Genomic DNA, 20,953 nt, shown 5'->3' with positions numbered 1-20,953 from the left:
GAGAAATTGTTGTTTTGCTTCTTAAGAGAGAGCCAAATTCTCCTAAAGTAAGACAGGCCAGGGTTTCACATCTTGCTGGTACGAGACACCAAAATACAAACACTTATTAGAACCAGCAGGAAATGGGGAGTAGTTGCTCTCTTTCCCTCTCTTGTTCCCTTGTAGCTTTGCCCCACATCCAACTCCAGCACAGCTGCTTGGTGCCAGGGAAAGGAAGCTGTGCTCCAGGCTGTTCTGCTGCATTCTCCTGCAGCTCCTTTATTGGTGCTGACTTCTGTGTGTACCTCCAAAATAAGGAAGGAAGCTTCCCCTGCACAAAGGTATTCTATCTTAATCTTTCCATCGTTCTGTCTTTTGTTTTGCCTTGACCCTGCTTCCAAAGTCCTGGTAGTCACTTCTGAATAAGATTTAGGTAGTCATGCAAAGAGTAATGTTTAGTTGTAGAGACAGGTAGAGGTTGGGAATTGATGCATGTGGCCACAGATTTCCAGCCAGTGATCCATAGGCTATTTGCAAGACAATTTATCTAGTTTATGTAGGGTCACCTTCCTTTCAAGGAACATCTCAGGAATAAACTGCTGGCCAAATCCACTCTTCACTTGCACTGTGTGTCAGACAGTAATTAAATACATAAGTGTCTGTGAGGACTGATTGGTGCTTGCAGAGAGCTTCTGATGCCAGAAGGTTCTGTATAGAAATCATCATGGCAAAGAATGGTGGATATGCAGCAGTTCAGGAGATTGAGAACAGCAAGAGGAAATCCAAGAAGAATGTAATAACTGAGAGGACCCGTGCTGGAGGGAGTGCTGACTGCACCAGGGCCATGCCACAGGTGAGACCGCAATACAGATGAGTTGCATCACATTGTTGTTGCTCCACAAGCAGGCCCAGAGCTGCCTATGTTAAGAGAGAGTATAGAGACCGTAAACATCATGCAGTGTCCTCAGCACTCAAGATGAACCACAAAGGTGTGATGAGGACTTGACAGACAACATCCCTTGTCCTCTGTCACCACAAGTAATCCTGACCTGAACACTTGGAGGCTAGCACTTGGTGCTAGTATGTGAGTGTGCAAAAATGAGTATGAAAGAAAGAGTGGGTGAAATCATTCTTCTTTAAAATAAAAATCTCTTTGTCCTTCCATGTGGCCTTGCACTGAGTTTTGCTGCCTTGGTTGCTACATACCATCAAAGACTTGGGCATCGTTTAGTGTCCATCCTTGGCAAATTTGCTCTGTCATTTGCTGATCCTCTGCTCTAATCCATCTTTGGCAGAAAAGTTGCTGAAGGCAAACTAGCGCTGATGGAGGTAGCTGCTGACTTTAGCCTCTCTGTGTCACTAACTCTGTTTTACTGCTAAATGGGAGCAGTTAACATGAGGATGGTGGAACTAACTGTTCTTCAGACTTCCCTTCATGCCCACGTGTCGCTGTTGTGAAATGGAGAGCTGGTATGAGTGGTTCTATGCCTTCATGGGCTCCCAGAAAAATTAATGTAGTGACCTCTCCACAGATACCACCAAAGAGCCTGAGCCATGACAGTGGCTGTTCCCAAATGAGCAGTTTATACTTCCTGCATATGGGATAGCGGCCACACAAATCATTACTGCAAGGGAGCAGTTGGTGCTGCCCTGGTTCTAATCTGGAGTCGGGCACTGCTTGATAGTTAACAGATACTTAATTTTGTCCATATAGATGATCAGAGAAAGAGGTGTCACTTACTATGAGACCACAGTAGTCACCAACAGCACCGATTCATCAAAATTTCCCAACCAGTCAGCGTGATCCAAGCTTGTGGGCTTTTTTACTCTCAAAGTAAAATGTTGTTCCAGTAAACTCCCCAGAGACTTGCCTGGTCTGTCTTATCCTTCAACCAGTTGATGCCAGTTTTAAATAATAATGGCCAACAGGATGTAGCTGTTCTGACCTTCCAGACCATCTATTTACTGTTAAGTCTGTCCCAGCTTTTCCTTTGTTCCATGTTCTTCTCTTAATAACGCTTTCCAGAGATGCTAGTTGTTTTATCAGATCTAACAAACTTCCTTTCTGGCCCAAATCAAAGAGCTGATTGAGAGTTATAAAAAGTACAGTAGCTGGCTTATTACATTTGCCCATCTTCTAAGAAGCCATCTCAAAATAAAGACCAGGTGAGAAGTAAAAGGAGCTCATCTAAAGCTGCCTTGGGTGTCCCTTGGTTCTCTTAAAACAGGGATTCAAGACACTAATAGAGAAATAAAATCTTCCCTGTGATCCACAAAAACACAGTTTATTGACAGAGGCTGTGCTGCTCTGTCACCCTGTTGTAATAGAGGTAATATAATATTCCTCATTTACTCATGACAGATGATGTTTACGGATCTGGTGATGTCAAGAAACATGCAGACTTCTGGCAACAAGGCTTGCTCGTTTTCAGCAGCGCTGGGGTATTACAAACTTGTAACGATTTTTGTTGCAGGGGAGAGACAGGAGGCAACCCTCACCACTTGGTATCATTCATTAGCTCTACTCAGAGCCTAGGCTTTGAAATGAGTTGATCAAAATAAGTGATATTATCAAGAGAGGTCCCATGGTGCCTTTCCAAATGTCAAGGTGTGGACCATGACGTGGATATTTTAGATAGTAGATAAAGTAGATAAAGTTCCTCTGTTAGGATCTTCCTCCCTTCCTCCCTGCCCAAGTAGAAGAGAAATAAAAGGAGGGAGACAATTCTGGTCAATTCATCTTGAAATGGGTCTTCCCCTTCCTATAGGGAATTCAGAATTCCCATAAGGCATTCTGAAAACTAGCTAATGCCCTGACCCCTACTCTTTACCGGCTAAAAAGGTGCTGCCTTCTACTGCAGACCTTATGAAGCTGAGTAAACACTCTAGCAATAGGGCTTGGTGGGTACTGGTTCTAAACTGGGCTATTAAACCAACCACCAGCGCTTCTGGTCTTTTACACATCATGATTCAGTTTTATGAAATCAAATGTATTTGGCCTTTTCCGCTGTTCTCAAAACACCCATGCTAGCCTCGCACTGTAACTGTGCTCTTTTCTTAGTGCTCAGTACTCTAATTGGTCTCATCATCATCACCCCAGTTGACCGCTGACCTTTAGCGGACCACAGCTGTGCGCTGAGCTGTCAGTAGCCAACGCTTGGTATCCTGCTATTCGCCATCAGGTAAGAAGGGAAGGGGGAGTTCAGTATCTCCCGTTTTGGCGGGCGTGAGCAAGTCAGAACGCACGTACACTTGTTTGTTCAGCTCTGGTAAGACCTTCCCACTGAATCTGATTAATTTGATTTATTTACTTGCTAACATCTAACTTAAAGGTACGGTAAAAGGAGCCAGGACTCAGTGTCAGAGCCTCCGCTGCTAGTCTGGGCTCTGCTCAGCTCCGGCACCCACAGAGGGACCGAGCTCTGCACGGCCAGCTTGGGGATCACCAGCCACGGAAGGGCTAGGGCTGATGTGCTCAACATGGAAGTCTCTTCAGTAAGCGGCCACCGGTCACGACTTGCTCAGTTGTCCTGGTATCCACGATGAACCAGAACTTGCCTCTGTCGCTGAAGTGGACATGCGGCCCCTGCAAAGTCCCTGGTGTCCTGGGTGTTCATGACTGGTGTAATTAATGCCTGCAATAGTGGAATATTGTCTGATACAGCAGAAGTCCTCCTCTAGCTGAACCATTAGAAAGCCTCGGTATTGCCTTGTAGGAGTATGCTGGGCAAGAAGTGGCAAAGAGAAACCAGGGATTATATTTCTGGACAACCTTAAATAGTATTACTACCGATTTAACGTTGCATTGACCGGGCGCAGTGGCCCCGTGATGCAGGTGCATTCCCGACCGCAGTTATGAGGCCACGACCAAGCATGGGAGAGCCCCACGCGGTGCTGGGTCCCCCCCAAAGCCATCACACCCCGTGCCCTACAGATTTGTAGGAATATGCAACACTTACACAGAGGCACCTTTGTCTGGAGCCAGCTGCATCTACACTAGGAGAGAGACACTGTTTTAATTATGCCATTGTGTAATGGGAATGATTTAAAACAGCAAAAAGCTATATGTAAGGAAGTTCTTAAGACTAGACAAAGCCTTCAACTGAGACGGCTGTCCAAAGAGAGGAGTTGCTCTCTTTCTCCTGCAATATTTTGAAAAGCAACGACATTATAAATTCTCGCTGAGGTTCCTGAGCCTTCACTAGGGTTCAGGGAAGCCTGAGAAACTCCTTTCACTCCTCCTCCCTACGTGTGTCCTCCTCAGCCAGAAAAAGGGCAACGGTGTGACGTTTGCCATACCCATGACATGACAAGTCACTGTGTTCACATTATTCAAAAAATACCTGTACTACCTATGCAGTGTTTGGATGCTCATGCGAATCCCAGAATTACCCCCAGGGGACCAGCAATAAATGATCTGGACTACTAATAGCTACCTGTGTTTTATTATCCTCAGTCCGCAGTGTCCTTGTATTGCCAGAAGATTTGTACCCCAAAAGCTTTTTTTAGGTTTTAGATGCCTCCTCGAGGTTTTTTGTCTTCATCGCATGAGAGTTTTCATCTGTTCCTAATATTTTTTACTCTCCCATTGTGTAGCCGCTCCACAGCTAGTATTTCTTGGCGGATTTTTAATAGTAGCTGTAGTCAGGGGACTGGTGAAAAGTCTAATGCATCACTTATCTCTCTCATAGCGCTATTTATTTCTGCATCTATCAGCTTCTTGTGAGCAATATTTTAACAAACAGGCTAGAGGGAGGATTGCTAACTTGTGAATTATCTTGATAGTTGTTCCTTTTTTTTTTTTTTTAAACTCCGCAAATGCTGTTGAGTTCAGAGAGCTCTAAGCAGTGAAACCCCAGAGACCCACCGGAGATCTGCTGCTTCTTGGTTGATCAAGTGCAACATAGATGCGATGCTCTGAGGTATTCGATTTTGGTCTTCGGTTCCTGAAGGTCCTTGATCTGCAAGGGTTTCCCCTGCAGGGAACGAGCCTGGGCTGCAAGCTCAAAATACGTCGGCTTGCTGGAAGCCTGGGGTGGGATGTTGCTGGCATCGAGGCTGCGGATAATTGCTGGAATCAGGGAGCCTCGAGGGAGTCAGAAGCTGCTTTTCCTCATGTGACTGCTCTGGTTGCCAAGGTTAGCAGACCCCTTTCCACGGCAGCACGTTTCGTTGATCAAAGTAAGAATAGGGCAGCGATTTATGGCACACGACAGCTTGAAAAGCAATGCTTCTCGCCAGACGCTGCCATCCGCAGCGACAAGATCGACAACCCAGCTGCTGCCTTTCTTTTGAAAGCTGATTTCTTCCTAGGTGGCCAGTACTCAACCCTGGCAAGGGTGGCTGTAGCGTCATCCAAATCCTCCTCCGCTGGGACAACTTGCTCCGAGGCCAGCTTAAATCACACAAGAAGAAGTTACCCTTGGTTTTGCTATAGGACCAAAGAAGGATATTTGCCAAGAGCTGGTGGATTCAAGTTTAAGAACGGCTATAGCTTTTCCAGTCTTTTGGTCTTTAAGTATCTTACCAGAGACATGAGAATGTGTAAATACATCGGCCAGCTACAGTTTTCCCTTTCAGCCCCAACTTCTTAACAAACTCTAAAGAGCCTCCATCAAGTCCAGCAACGTTTCCTGCTCTATCACTAACAAACCATTTGCTGTCCTGAAAAAGCTATGTGATGGTACACAGGCCTCCTGACACTCTGCGATGTTTTGATGGAGCCATTTGTATCCTCCACTTGGGCAGGATTTATCCGCTCGTACCTCGGTGCCCCAGGGCCGCGTGGGTCCAACTGTTGGACCTCCTTGCAGCAATCCCCGTGCTAGCTGTAAGGAACATCACTACCTGCGGTGGGCAGTGCCAGCAGGGCCAAGCTGTTCCTATCGCCCAAAGAGAAAGACCAAGCGAGGAGCTCGCTTTCCCGGCTGCTGCCCTAACTCCCCCTGGTTGTTCTGCATCTCGAGTGCTCCTCTCCCAAAGGTGCCCATAAAAACAGTGTCCTCCAGCATAGCCAATATTTCCATCGTCCCACGTAATTGGATGGCTACCGAAAGAGCTGGTGGGGACAGAGAGGTGGCTGAACGCTGGTGAAGCTGGAGGCAACCATGGAGAACCTAGCAGTTTAGAAAGCTTTGCCCCAGCAGCACCAATTTTAACCACAGCTATCGATGCTGGGATATAATTCATGTTCTCGTTATTTTAACTGTGTAGTTATCTATGCTGCAGATAGTGGGACGAATCCGTACGAGGACAATGCAAACCCAAAGATAAATCACTGATTTTCAATCAAGAGCCTTCTTTCTCCAGATGAACTCCTAAAAGCACAAGGCTAGCAATAACTTGCAGTTTTTGCAGTCTTCTGTGTGTCTCACACTTGGAGCAAGATAATCCTTCATACCAGGATTTGGAGATGGACTTTGGTCAGGCTGAGTCAGGCCAATATCAGTCTGATCTAACAAGCTGGTGCAAATCTAGATGCTACTTATGTGGCTTTTCCTGAAAATTGCGTATCTGGAAACACGAGCAGCGGAATCGATGAGAGCTGCTTCCTTCTGCGTTGCCCGTCGTGTGCTTGCTTGGATTATCTGCCGCTTTGCAGGGTGAAAGCACAAAGGCTTCCCTCCACCCCAGCGTCTGGGCTACATCTAACACCTAACCCAGTCTGGCAACTCTTATGCTCTCAAGGAAATTCTTCTTAAATCCCCCTCATTTTGTTCACGCTGGGCACGCTGTGTTATTAATAATTAAATGCAAAAACTCCCTTAGTAGCTGTGCTGCTGACACACATCTCGAGCTGGAAACCGGCTTCCAAAGAGCATCGCTTGCTTAAAAGGGGGTAGCGAGGGATGCAATTTCCTCGCTGGTGCTAATGCAGTGTTCCCGTCTGCCGGGGAGCCGAGCGGCGCAGCCGAGCGCGGCCTCCGCAGGGACCCGCGTCTCGTTCCAGCAGGGCCATCTGCTTGCGCTCCGAGTCCTCCAGCAAGCTGCTCTCATTAGCAGCGGCACCGGCTGGAAGGGGCTGGCGAAGGCTGTTGTAGGTAAACACGGCGCGAGGAGATGGGACGCAGCCACGCGGGCCTTTGCAGGGTGCGCAGGAAGCGGGGCACGGCACGTCCCACCTCCGGCGGGGTGGGATGGGATGCGGGGTGTCTCCCCCCTGCAGAACTCTCCTGCCCCATAACCGCGCTGCCCCCAGGGCCTCTCTGCCCTCAGGCCACCTGGAAGCCTCCGTTTTGCAAAGACAAATCCTGCAAATACTCACTTGCCGTTGCTGGGACAATTGGGCTGCGTGAGGTTTTACAACGCAACAGCCTACGTTTATATGCGCACCTAAGGGGCTATTTGGAACTGGAAGAGCAAAAGGGGACTTTGCTGCCTGTCTGGTTAAATAAATGTCCCGTGTTCTCCTCTTCTTTAGCTAGTCACTAACTCTGGAGGCGTCACAGGGCTGTGACACATTTGCAAGGGTGCTTCTTTGAGAGCCGTTAGTTAAGCTGATTTATTTTGCTGCCTCTGCGTCCCTGGGGGCCCTGCAAGCAAACCCATCAGCCGCTGTGGGCCGAGGTGGCACGACGGCAACGGCGGCTGCCAGGGCTCTCGCAGCATGGCACGGTGGCGTTTTCATGGGTGAAGTTGGGTCTTCCCAAAGCAACCCATCGACGGTGGCTAAGCAGCCCGTACAGTGCGAGCACGGCTTCCCATGCAGAGCGGCGTTCCCTAGCGCCTGCGCTGCTCGGCAGCCGCTGCTTGGTGGAGGTCCTCATCCTTTCTCCAGATCAATACGTGGTTAGACAGCTTCAGCAGAGATGAGCAACTGCTTCCTTCGAACCCATGAGCGGTCGAGAGTCCCTAATTCGCTCAGACCACCCGCTTGGCTGGTATTACTGCAGGATGCTTGTTTTCTCTCATCCCCCTCATCTATTGAGGCATCAGGGTGTTTCTTTTACCAGTTACGGGCACACTTATATTTTTTAATTTCCATAGAAACCTCCGAACACTGTAGGACATGAGACCCTAATGGAGTTCCGGCAGGATCGCGCTCCCCCAGGATCTCGCTTAGTTGGGGCGCCAGGGAGAACAGCCGTTCATAATCTCCTGCGGGCTCAACGGCAGGGCACTATCTGCGCTCCCGGCGCGTGGCGGCCTGCCCCGCGCTCCCTGTGCTCTTACCGGTGGCGCATGGAGCCCCGCTGCCTGTCCCCACGCAAGCGGTGCCCCCCACGGTGTGTCCTGGCAGCTCCTCAGCTCCGCACCAAGGCGGGGATGAGCGAGGCTCTTTGATGGACCGTTTCTTAGGACGGAGCGGCGGGATGCGGCAGATGGCTGCGGTTTGCTGGCGAGGATCTCCTCTCACGTTCGCTTAATTAGTCACAAGACATACTGAAAGCTGAGGCATGTTACATGCAAACTCCTCAGCATCTCCGTGAGCTGGAGCGTTTGCGCGTGACGTATCGGAGCTGTCGGAAACGACGCTTCGCACAGAGCGATCCCCATCTCACGTCCTCCCCTCGGGGAGCTCGCAATCACAGAATGGTTGAGGTTGGAAGGGACCTCTGGAGATCATCTAGTCCAAACCCCCCGCTCAAGCAGGGTCACCTAGAGCACATTGCACAGGATCGTGTCCAGGTGGGTGTTGAGTATCTCCAGAGAAGGAGACTCCACAACCTCTCTGGGCAACCTGGTCCAGTGCTCTGTCACCCTCACAGTGAAGAAGTTTTTCCTCATGTTCAGATGGACCTTCCCGTGTTTCAGTTTGTGCCCGTTGCCTCGCGTCCTGTTGCTGCGCACCACTGAAAAGAGTCTGGCCCCATCCTCTTGACACCCTCCCTTCAGATACTGACCTGCTGGCAACACTCTTCCTGATGCAGCCCAAGGTACCATTGGCCTTCTTGGCCACAAGGGCACATTGCTGGCTCATGGTCAACTTGGTGTCCACCAGCACTCCCAGGTCCTTCTCCACAGAGCTGCTTTCCAGCAGGTCAGCCCCCAGCCCGTACTGGTCTGAGCCTGGACACAGCGACCAGCGTTCTCCGTGCCCAAGGAGGAGCCGTCATCCCCCTGCTGCTCCTTTCCCAACACTTCTCCCTGCCTCTGTCTCTGTTCCCCAACGCCTGGGGATGGCACGCAAGGCCCCACTGCCTGCAGAGCAACGGGACCCTGCGGTGGAAAATGCTGCTAAGGCACCGGCACTTCAAGGCATGTGTGGATCACACGTCTGACATCTTTCTCCTGTGCCCACAAAGAAACACGTTTCGCACCTTCAGTTTTGCTTAGGAAGCGCTAGGCGGGCTCGTGCTCCCGGCCTGGCAACATCGCTCAGGCTCCTGCAAGCGCAGGGCTTGCGCTTTCCCTTGTTTTCATTTCTCCTTCCTGGAGGTACCTGCAGCGTTCATCCCACCAGGCAAACGAAATGCGCAGCATGCATCAATGGCCCGAATGGCAAATCCTGCCCCCCGACAGGGCTAATGCTCGCGGCGTTAACCCCTCCGTGCCACTGACCAAGCCCAGCAGCGGTGGCACCACCAAGGACAGGACCCGACACCGAGCACCAGGCGTACGAACATCGAAAGCCAATTCGCACCATGCGGCGCTTGCGCCCCTGAGACTTCTGGGGTAAAACGCTATTGCTCCTGCGGCCCGGGAGGTGCAATCCTGTGATCCCGCATCACCGGAGGTGGGACCCATCAGATGTGGGATCTGTCAGAGGTGGGATTTCCTGGCGGTGGGGTCCATCGGAGGTGGAACCCGTCAGAGGTGTGATCTGTCGGAGGTGGGACCCACCAGAGGCGTGATCCTTTGGAGGTGGGATCTGTTGGAGGTGGGATTTGCCAGAGGTGGGACCTGTCGGAGGTGGGACCCATCAGACGTGGGGCCCATTGGACATGGTTTCTGTCAGAGGTGGGACGCGAGGGATGTGGGATCCGTTGGAGCTGCGATCCGTCGGAGGTGGGACCTGTCGGAGGTGGGATCTGCTGGAGGTGGGATCTCTTGGAGGTGGGATCTGTTGGAGGTGGAACCTGCCGGACATGGGATCTGTCAGGAGTGGGATCCATCGGAGGTGGGATCTCTCGGAGGTGGGACCCGTGGGACGTGGGATCCATCGGAGGTGGGACCTGTGGATGTGGGATCCGCTGGAGGTGGGACTCATTGGAGACAGGATCCATGGGAGGTGGGACTCACTGGAGGCGAGATTCCCCAGAGGTGGGATCCACCGGAGGCGGGATCCGCCGGCGCCGTGATTCCTCCGCAGCCCGCTAGATGGTGGCTTTCCCCAGCGGGACCCGAGCGGGCCGGCGCGACCTGCAGCCCCGGCCGGGGGAGCCCCGCGCCCGGCTCCGCGGCCCGCTCAGCCTCGGCGGCGGCGGCGGCCCGGACCCGCGAGCTCCGCGCCCGCCCCCGAGCGCCACGGGCCTCCTGCAAGAGCGCGCTGCCGCCCGGAGCCCCTGCGGCCCCAGCTACGCTGCCGTTAAATGCACTCATAGCGCACGTTAAATGCACCCTCCCGCTCCTCCCACGCGCTCCGGCAGCTGAAGGAAGAGGAGCAAAAGCCCCTTTTTTGGTCCCAAGGAAAGGCTGGGTCCGTCAGCACAGCCGTGGTGGCAGAACCTCCCGGCCCGGCCCAGGCCTGAGCTCCTCTCTTCGGTAAGAGCACCAGGGAGTTTATCACAAACCCGGCCTGGTGGGGGGTTGGGGAGGGCAGGGGGTAAGCCTGGGGGTTTCCCTTCTCGGTAATCCAGCAGGAAATTCAACCCCAGCTGCCGATGCTGAGAGCGCCACGCAGGAAGGGGGCAATTCGCCGTAAAATCATTGTAGGGCTGTTGGTTCGGAGCCGAAAATATTTATAACCGTGCGGCTTCTGAGCCGCTGGTGGCCCTGGCGGAGGTGCTCCGGCCTCCGGCCCGAAGGCCTCGCGCTTAGGTTTGGCTCTCGGTGCAGAGACGGGGTTCTGCAGCGAGTCCGGCACCTCCGGGAAGCGTATCCCTGCCGTATCCCTGCCGTATCCCTGCTGTATCCCTGCCGGCTGCCCGGGGCAGGGACCCTCTCTGCCTCCTACCCAGGGCCGGGGTAGGCGCCACGGCAGCCGCTGCGCTGTGAATAATTATAGGCGCAGACCGGTGGATACCATCGCTCTGCAAATCAATAATCAGGCGCCCCGCGAGCAGGGCAGGGGCCGGAGCGCGTTGCTGCTGCACGCGTGTGCGGGGCGCCTCGCTCTGCGCGGCTTGCCCCTGCGACGCGACATCGTCATGGCGCTAATCTGCTTGTTATTTTTCACTCCCCTCCGGGCGGTGCGAAGCGTTTTTGGGGGGGATCCCGGGGGATCCCCGCTTTGCAGAGGTGCCTGCGGGGGAGGGGGGGGGCCCGGGGCGGGCGCGCGCGCGCTCTCTTCCCCCCTCCCCGCGGCGCTTCCCCCGCCCGGCGGGGCGGGGCGGGGCGGGGCGGGGCGGGCGGCGCGCGCGGCCGGCCCCATGACGTCATGGTTATGCTAATGAGCGGCATGTGGGGAGCGGGGGCTCCGCGCGCCGCCGGGCTCAGTCTCGCGCCGCGCCTCGGAGCCGCCGCTCGCGCCCCGCGCGCCCCCCGCGCCATGGCTCGGCCCCCGCCGCCGCCGCGCCGCCGCTGAGGGCCGCGGCGCCCCCCCCCTCCCCTCCTCCCCCCGGCCCCGCACACTGCTGCCGCCGCCGCCCCCGGGGCCAGCATGAGTCAGGTGAGTGCCCGGCTCCGGAGCGCCGAGCCCCAACTTTGGTGGTGGTGGTGGTGGTGGGGGGGTTCGGGCGCCCCCCCCTCCCCGCCCCGCCTCGCCTCGCCTCGCCTCGCCTCAGCTCCGTCGCGGTGGGGCCCGCGCGGCGGGCGCCGGGGGCCTCCCGGGTGCCCTGGGGGGGGGCCTTCTGCTGCCCCCCCCCTGTGCTGGGTCCTCTGGCGGGAGGGGTTTGTTCTCCCCCCCCCCCGGGGGGCGCTGGTAGGGGGAGTTGCGCCCCCCCCACCCGGGGTGCTGGGTGCACTGGGAGGGGGTGCGCTGCTTCCTCCTTCCCCCCCCGGGTACTGTTTGTACTGGGAGGGGGGCACAGAGCACCCCCCCCCCCCGGGTGCTGGCTGCACTGGGAAGGGTGCTTTGCTTCCCCCCTCCTCCCCCCCCCCCCCCCCCAGATACTGGGTGCACTGGGAAGGGGGTACTGGACATACTGGGAAGGGTGTGCTCTGCCCCCCCCGCCCAGGGTACTGGCTGCCCTGGGAAGGGGGTACTGGATGTACTGGGAAGGGGTGCTCGCCCCCCCCCCCCACCTCCCCGGGCCGGGGGCCGTTTCCAGCCCGGAGCCGGCTCGGTGCTGTTGGCGGAGCTGCTGCAGCCTGGCTGGCGGAGGAGGAGGCGGCGGCGGCAGCGGGGAGGAAGGCACCGGGGCTGCGGTGCCCGGGCCCCGCTGCTGCGTGCCGGGGCCGAGCCCGGCGGAGGGGGAGCCTTCCTTGCGGCAGCAACAGGGAGCTCCCTCCTCTTCCTCCCCCCCCCCTCCTCCTCCTCCTCCTCTGTGCGGGAGGAAGGCTTCGTCAGCGCCGGGGCGCGGATCCCGCATCCCTCCGCCGCCCCGCGCGTGGGCCGCTCGCCGGGTGTCCCCGTGTGCTGAATCACAGCGGCTGCCCGCAGCGCGGGGCACCGTCACGGCGCGGGGCACCGTCACAGCGCGCCCCCCTCTCCCTCTCTTGCAGGTGTGAAGGCCCGTCCGGGTGCGCGCGGTCCCCCACGGCCGCCCGAGACGCCCCGCCGAAAGCCCCCGGCGGAGCCGAGAGGAAGAGGCAGCTCTTAGACGTACTCCTGTGCCTTGCTGAGATTTATACGTGTAGATAGGTAGATCTAGGTGTGCGCCTGTGTTCGCACACGCACGCACGCACAGAGGGGGTTTTTTCTTTTTTCTTTTTTTTTTTTTTCTTCTTTTTCTCCCCCCCCCCCCCTTCCTCTGTGCCACTTTGTGTTGCCTTCAGGGAATTTAACACCAAGCCGCTGGAGCATTGCACTGAAGACAGAAGAGGGAAAGCAGAAACCAAACCCACGTCTAGGCTGAAAGCTGCCTCCAAAAAAAAAAAAAACAAAAACAAAAACCCCCTTTTATTGCAAAGGAGATTTTTTTTTTTAAATTACTGTTATTTTTAATTGTGAGACTAGACGTGGGGGAGATAATAAACTTGGGGAGGGGAAGGATTTCCTATTTATTTATTTTTTTTCCCCGCAGAGGTTCATCCTCCTACCCCCTGCTCCCCCACCACCCCCGGCCACCACCTAATCATGATGTTTCGAGACCAGGTTGGAGTGCTGGCCGGGTGGTTTAAAGGCTGGAACGAGTGCGAGCAGACTGTTGCTTTGCTCTCCTTGCTGAAGCGAGTGAGCCGGACCCAAGCCCGTTTCCTCCAGCTCTGCCTGGAGCATTCCCTGGCAGACTGCACCGAGCTGCACATCCTTGAAGGGGAGGCCAACAACCCTGGTAAGTTTTGGTGCAACCGTTCCATTTTGAATGCTACATTGTTCTCTGATTGATGCCCTAATGATGGCCAAAAAAAAGGGGGGGGGGGAAAGAGAGGGAGGTTGGGGAGCCAGGGCTCCCAGCAAAACGGCTGGATTGTGTTAACGGCTTCCCTTTTTATGTTTTATTTTTCAAACTGGTGATGGCTTATTTCAGTTGGATTTTTCACAGCAAACTATTTCAGTCTATTGCATGGTGCAACTAGGGTAGCATGAATGATTGCTTCTTTTTTCTTTTTTTTTTTTCCCCTCCTCTCCCCCCCCCCCCCCCCTTTCCTCCTTCCATGCAGTTTCCTGTGAAATAAGTTAGTCAGGTCACGTAGAGTCTGGATTTTCTAGGCTTCTTTTGGACAACGTGGCTTGCTTTGCTTTCTGCAACATGCAGAAGAACCCCATTGGTACCTTATACGAACTGTTATTTTCTGAAGGTCTGGGCAGCTGGGTTATCTTTTTCTCTCTTTTTTTTTTTTTTTAAATGTGGCAATTTCTATTTCATCATTCAGATTCTGTTTGGACACATTTTTCCTGCAGCTCTGAATACCCTCTTGTGTTTCAGTGGAGCTCTGAGAAAATATTAGTAGACTGTTTTATGGTACTGCACATAGTCTAATGTATACGATGTATTACTTTCTTAGCTGTGTACGTTTTTTTCATATATTCTGATCTTGTTTACAAACCATTACAAGTTACTCAACTTCACAGAAGTAAATGGAGTTAGAGCAGTATAAAAATTACATAAGTGATGTGAGAATTGCACTGTATGTTAATGTATTTGAGTTGATGATCGTACGCATGTACAAACGTGAATGTTCACATATGTATATACATCATATAGAGATGCAAGTTTTAAACAGACTTTCTGAAACAGAGACTATTTCTTAAGGAGACAAGGCTAAACCTGTCTTTCAGTTGCATAGTTCTGTTCCCCCCCCCCGTTACAAAGCATTCCTCTTGTTTAAAATCCTACGATATTACTTGGGGGCTCGAGCTCCTAATTTCGGACTGTGCACGTTTAAGAGACGACGGCGAGCACCGCCTGCGAGGGGGAGAAGTCTGTGCCGCTCGCCGCATTTCGCGATAGGTGGAATTCTTCCGGCCTCGCTGCCGCCGGATCCTGAACAGAGCCCCCAGTGTTTACGCAGAGCGAAGAATGCAGGGTCCTTCTCCAGCTGTTCCATATTAGAGCACTGAGCCTGCAAGATTTGGCAGCTGTCTGTGCTGCCATTTGATGACAACGTCCAGTACAATGCTGTTAGGCCTAGGATATATTTAAGTACACGTTCAGGAAACCAACCCGGGGCTGTTCCAGTGCAAAGGGATCAGTAATCACTGTGGGGAAAACGCTGGAATTGGCTATGTCCTTATATAGCTTGCAGGAATGAGAGGGAAGAATGTTGCAGTGTGTGTTTCAGTGCAATACTACGTTTTATAAACAGCTGAACAGCCTAACCTCATCCAGTTGGGTGGGGAGGCCTGACTACAGAGACAGCGGGCAGAGCAGGAAGGGAGCATGCTCCTTAAACTGATCTTCTCCAGAAGAAATGTGCAGCCTCCCGTGCCTGCGTTAGCACAGCGCTGCTTTGATTCCCGCTGTAAGGCATCGCAAACGATTTTTGTCGGCATCAAAATTTTTAGTTCAAAGTGCGCTTTTGGTGGTAGCCATGTTGCCTAGGTTTGTCAGGTAATTAGCGGTGAATGATTTACCTGCAGACTGCGGGAAAGGCAGCGTGTCCATTCTAATTACGAAAGAAAGCATCGCTTCAAAATCTTCCTGGGCATGAAGTCACATATGGCTGAAAGGCTGCCCATATAGCGTTCATCTGATCGCTAAGCCAGAGCTGAAACGGGGGGTTTGACACTTTGCATCTTTACTCGCGTGAGCAATTCTTACTTGTTCGTGTAATCTCATTGACCTTGCTTGGTGCGAGGATTTCTCCTGCGAGTAAAGCTTGGCATTTAGCCTCTGGCTTGCCACTTAGTACATCTGTGAAGCTGACTGTGCTTTCTCTGATGCTTGTTCCAAAAATCAGCTGTTCCTTTAGGGCATTTGTAACACCAATAGGAAAACCTGAGACCTTTGTTAAGTGTGGGGGGGTTTGGGGGGTTTTTTTTGGTCGCCAAACACCTCTCTTTATGACTTTTCACTTAGCGTGCGCGAGACGAGTACCTCCGTGCATCGAGGAGCAGGACATGTACTTTCTAAGTAGGTAATCCTGTTGTTACGGTGGAGGGAATGGTAGCTGTATGTTGCAAGCCAGAACTGATAGGAAATAGCTTTTTGGTTGCTAGTATTAACACTGCCTTCTTCGTAAAACCACCGTGTTTTTAAATAGCTCGTATTCACTGTGTGTTTCATAGTCTGGCATTTGTCACTTGACTAGAAATGGAATCACACCAAGTTCTTCTGAAAAGCATCATCATCATCATCATCTAACCTCATATTACTCTTACTATTTGAATCCCACAATTTGCATAACTAATTTGGGCTTGATTTCTTCCCAGGCTGGGGGCGGAGATGGTTGTACTTTGGGTGCCTTCAGCCTGGTCCCTCTACGGGGCCTGAGCTGGCTCCCGGTAAGCTACTGGAGGTTTTCCTAGCGTTTGCCAACTTGGAGACCTCCGCTGCCTGCTTGTAGGTGCCCCCTGTTGTCCCCTCTGACCCGGGGGACGTGGCGGTGGTGGTGTTGTGCGAGGGACCGCAGGATGCAGGGTGGGTGTGTGCGCGCACAACTTAAAACAGGGTGGAGGAGTTGGCTGTAAATCTTTATGTAGTGATCTGAAGTGAAGCATCGGTGGAGTGCTGAGTCTGGTGAGCGGTTGTCACCGTGACTTAAGCATTGCTGGTCTGAATGCGACACACTAGTGTAACGTGCTGGAGCAAATGCGTGGATCAGCTTGAAAGACAGAGTCTCGTGAGAAGTGAGTTATTTTGTATGTGCAGAACCTGTCCCTTGCTCCAACCCTGTTGGGGAAAGGAGGAGGGTAACTTGAAAGCTGCTGTTAATTCATAGCTATTAGGAGAGCGCAGCCTTGCTCCATTCCTTACTGGATGGGCACTGTCCTTGGGAATATCATTGCCAACGACAGAGGTTAGGAGGGAGCCCAAAGAGATGGCAGAGTGCAAAATAGTTGCTCACGTGGAGTTGCTCTCGTGAGACTTGAGGTGTACGGACCGGGCACACAGGAAGATTCCCCTTAAACAAAGGTACCCAGGTTGTTTTTTGCCCTGTAGACCCCAGACGAGAAACCTGCTGTGTTGCAAATGAAACGGGAAAAGTCAAGGAAGCAAAATGATTGTTTTTAATGAGTTAATTTAAACAGAAAAGCAAATATATCTATTTTGAAAGAGTTCTATCTTCTTCAAGTGTACGGGTATTTTTAATAATAACAGCCGAGCCCTCCTCATTAGGACTGCAAACCCGGGGTGTGACTGCCGAGTACAGCCACGTTGTAACTCTCAAGACGGCCCAAGAAGCCTCCTGTTTTGTGGCTCTTTGAATAACCTGTGTAAGCGTGGAGGAATGTAACTGCATTGCTGTCCTTAGATGAGAGACATCTTGCAGGACTTTTCTGGGCAGAAAGCTACATTGGCATCTCTGAGCATGCCAGAGATGTAACTGAATGTGATGCAGGCGTTGCAGAGGCTGCGTAGATGGTTGTGAAACCACCCGCAATCAGTAGCGCATTTAAAGTTATTGTCACTTGATCATAAAGGTAAAGCAGAAGTAAGAAACACAGAAGGAAATCCATAGGGGTGTTGGTGAAATGTGTGACCTGTGGTTGTGCTGTACCGTTGAAGTTAGGAGCCTCGCAGAGATTAAATGCATGTACCTCCTTGGTTTAACGGGTGAAGAATCTCGGTTTCCGCTCAGTTTGAGCGAGAATGGCTTGACCTGCTGTGTATGAAGAATAATAACATGGAAACCATATTATCAGCGCACAAAAATAGAAGGTTCAGGTATTATATAGCACTATTTAAAAAGTCTGTTATAACTTCCTTCCTTCCTTCCAACTTGGCCTCGCTGTGTGGCTTCATGGGCAGTTTCAGACCTGGCTGCTAGGAGCTGTCAGGACACTGTAACCTCTTGCAAGTCACAAATAAAGGTCAGACAGACGTGTAATTCACCCCCTGTGGTAAGAGTGGGACCTGTGCTCCACCTACACTGGTGGAATAGGATTTAGTCAGGACTGAGCCAAGAAGGGGACTAGGGGTAGCTGCTTTCACAAGTTCTCCTAATACCTGGAAGTGTTCTGCAGCAGGAGCTTGCTAAGCTTGAGCTCGGGGAGGAGAGGACATGTCGAGTGCTGTTCTTGTCCAGGTTCTGGATTAGAGAAACTTCAGTAACACTAGATTTCGCAGGATACGAACCCGATTAGGACACGGGGGCTGCTGTAGCCACGAAATGCAACTTGTGTGCTTTTGGCGTTAAGTGTGTAATGTGCTTCTGTTCCTACCTGCTTGGACATCCCCTCTCTGATGGCCAGAGATGTGACTGGGTTTTCTTGGGGCTTTCACAGTGTAGTCCATGTGCAGTGCTTTGCTGACCTAGGCTTTGGAGTTGCTGTGGCCTTTGCGCTCTTGCTGCCTCTGGAGACTGTTGGAGGTGCCTGAACGCTCCTGTGAGTCCTCCAGACACCCAAACTTCCATCTTAATTGATTGTAACAGAGTCACAGCTTTAAATTCTTAGTCCGAAGAACAATAAGCCTCCTTTGCCCTGTGCACAGGACGTTAACTACTTAACAAGTTAAGGGCAAAATCTTTATTTCGTTTCGGCAGACTCTCACGTATCACAGTGAGAGCATCAGAATGACCTAGATTCTCCTTCTGGGAGGGACTGGCTGGAGGAAGAGACAAGGGTTGTAGGGAGTGGTAATGTCTTCAATTAGACCAAGTGATGCAGCTGGAAAAAATGGGCAAGCATTAAGGTACACCAGCTCAAAGGAAGGCTTGTGTTGTGTGGGGTTTTTATTAGACCAGCTGGGGAAAAAAAAAAGGTATTACATCTTCTGGCAGATCGCCCCTTAGATCGCTGCAGCTCTAGTCCTGCAACCGTTACTGCTGCTCTGACTGCAGTCTCCCTGCTCAACGGGGCAAGCTGCTGCCTCTGCTGTGTGGGTGGTGAACTTGGCTCTTCTCACCCAACGGCCTCAAAGTGCCCAGTTTGAAGACAGTCCTGGGTGTTTAGGGTTTTTTCCCCTCTTTTTTATTTATTTATTTTTTCTTGGCTTGCCTTTGAGTTGTGATGCTCAACTCTATTTTAGGTACCCCTGAAACGAACCATATGAGAGCCGTGGCGGTGAGGGCATCGCTGCGCTGTCCCACGGGGGGGAGGGAGGGACGGACGCTGGAGGGGATGGGGAGTCCCTGGAGGAAGGGCTGCTGGAGCAGAGGGCCGGCGATGAGGGAAGTCCCGCTCTTGATAGGAGGCGATCGGAAGCTTTAAATGAAAGACTAAACGTTGTGAGAGTTGGTGCCGCCTGCTGCCTCCACGCACTTGACTCTGCCTGAAGGGGAGTGTGAGCCGAACTGCCAGCTCTGGTCATTAAAAATCATGAACTGGGGCTCTTAATCAAGAGGTTTGTCAAGAGTTAGGAACACAGGCTTCTCTTAACTTGCGTGCTGCTGCTTGCAAACTTGAAGGCTAAAGGCTGTCTCTCTTCCCCCCCCCCCCCAAGAGAATAACAAGGGGGAAGGGGGGGAAAAAAGAGGTAAAAAACAATGATGGAACTTTGAGGCTAAAATTGCAGATTTCGGTTACAAGTAAAAAAAACTTGGTAACTTTTTTTGAGTACGACCCAGCAGTGCTTCCTACAGTTGTTCTAGTATTTGTACTAGCCTTGTTTGGAGGCAAGTCTGCGGCAAGGTATAAACAGATGATTCCTCTTTGCTCTCCCTCCCTTCTTGTCTGCTTTGGAGTTGACAGGACCTAGAGGAGGCACTTCTGCGCTTGTATTTAACCTGTATTTCTCTGTTTGCTTTTTACTTGCTTAAAGATGTTTTCCCCTTGTGATTCTTTGACCGCAAGGGATGCGTACTACGAACGAACCAGGGAGAAGCTCCTTGGGGTTCGTTCCTGAAGAACCAAAAATACGAATGACAAAGATTCCTCCGCTGAGAGCTGTCAGGCAGAACAAATGAGGCCTGGGACCTTTGTGTTGCAGATGTGCCTGTTTTCATATGGCAGCGTTCTCCCCAGGTGGAAACCTTTTTAGGTAGCAGTACTTAAAATGGAAAAAAGCCGGCTAATGAAGATGACTTTTTATGTGGAGATTTGTGCGTCTTCACTGACCTTATAAGTCGAGAACTGAAGCATCTTTTTTTGTGTTATAAAAGCTGTACTGGAAAAGCCTTGTGTTAATCTCCGGGTTATTGGGGTGTCCCTGGGAATCAGTGAGACTAGACCGGAGCTGGCTGGTGGCTTGCAAGGCGCTTTTGTAAAATACGTAAAGCAGCTGTGTGTGCAACAGGAATCTGTGCACAAACTAAGATCTTGCCTGCGGCACCAGTATGAAGGTCTTCTCCGCAGCGCAGCACCTGCGTGGCTGCAGCAGCGTTGGTGGGGCTGCCTTGGCAGAAGTCCCTTTATGCAAAGAGGAGGGAATCTCTGCCAGCGTAATTACGCTGCCTCCGGGTATCGTGCTGGTGTGGCTGGGTCTGCCCCTGAGGTTTGCTAGCGGAGTGATATCCCCCAAAGAGGTTTTTCTGTACGTTGAATATGCGCTTTTATCGTTTTATCATGTAACTCAGGCCTCAGCGAGGGGGCCTGATGTCAGGGTTAATTCCTCGATTGACTTCGGAGGGAGCGGGATGAGGGCAGCACTGATCGGTTCTGAAAAACCCCACTGCTTCAGTGTTTGTAAAAGATGCAGAGCGGCGTTGTGGGCATCCTCACAGAACTGAGCTGGAGTTTCCTGTCTGGACTGGCTTGTTCTCACTCGATTTCTATCCAGATGCAGCACGTAGGTAGATACCTTGCTTTTGTGCTTGGAAGAGTGGTCAGGATTAAATTCTTCCACCATAAAAGAGGGTGAAGAATAGCAAGGAGAAGTCGTGTGTCAAGAGGAGGGACTGTATAGGGTATTTGCTGACTTTACGGCAGTTTTGTATTTGTCAAGATATGGATTGATGGGAGAGGTCAGGAATAGCTTTAGATTGGTAGCTAAATAAGAATAAACTGTAGAGCCATAAATTAAAATAATCTAATTTGCAAATACACTTATCTTCAAATGAGATTAAATGGATGAATGGGGAAGCTGCTCTGCTAGCGCAGCCTTGGCTGTTGCCAGTGGATGATAGTCTGTTTGTGCGCTCTGCAGCGTGGTTACGTCGTTTGGCATATTAGGCATTAGCATTTGAATGAAGCTATGTGCCAGTTTGGTCGTTTGTATTTTATACGTTTGCATTTGGGCCAATCCTTTTTAGAAGGGTTGATGCACCAGTCGGCTTTGCAGTGTGTTCA

General features: G+C 52.0%; 1 protein-coding gene across 4 annotated transcripts in view; it reads left to right on the top strand.

The window, feature by feature from the left end:
- The first annotated feature begins 11,622 nt into the window (after positions 1-11,622).
- The window catches only part of SAMD4A (sterile alpha motif domain containing 4A), a 128,212-nt gene continuing 118,881 nt past the window's right edge, over positions 11,623-20,953 (top strand). For all 4 annotated transcript variants that reach the window (XM_067295151.1, XM_067295149.1, XM_067295153.1 and 1 more), the window contains exons 1-2: positions 11,623-11,689; positions 12,685-13,454. In XM_067295151.1, coding sequence (XP_067151252.1) covers positions 13,259-13,454 — 196 coding nt within the window. In that variant the 5' untranslated portion in view covers positions 11,623-11,689; positions 12,685-13,258. The remainder of the gene's footprint in view (positions 11,690-12,684; positions 13,455-20,953) is intronic.

The sequence above is a fragment of the Apteryx mantelli genome, chromosome 4 (assembly GCF_036417845.1).
Source record: "Apteryx mantelli isolate bAptMan1 chromosome 4, bAptMan1.hap1, whole genome shotgun sequence".
Taxonomy (NCBI): domain Eukaryota; kingdom Metazoa; phylum Chordata; class Aves; order Apterygiformes; family Apterygidae; genus Apteryx; species Apteryx mantelli.
This window is presented reverse-complemented; position numbering and strand designations above follow the sequence as displayed.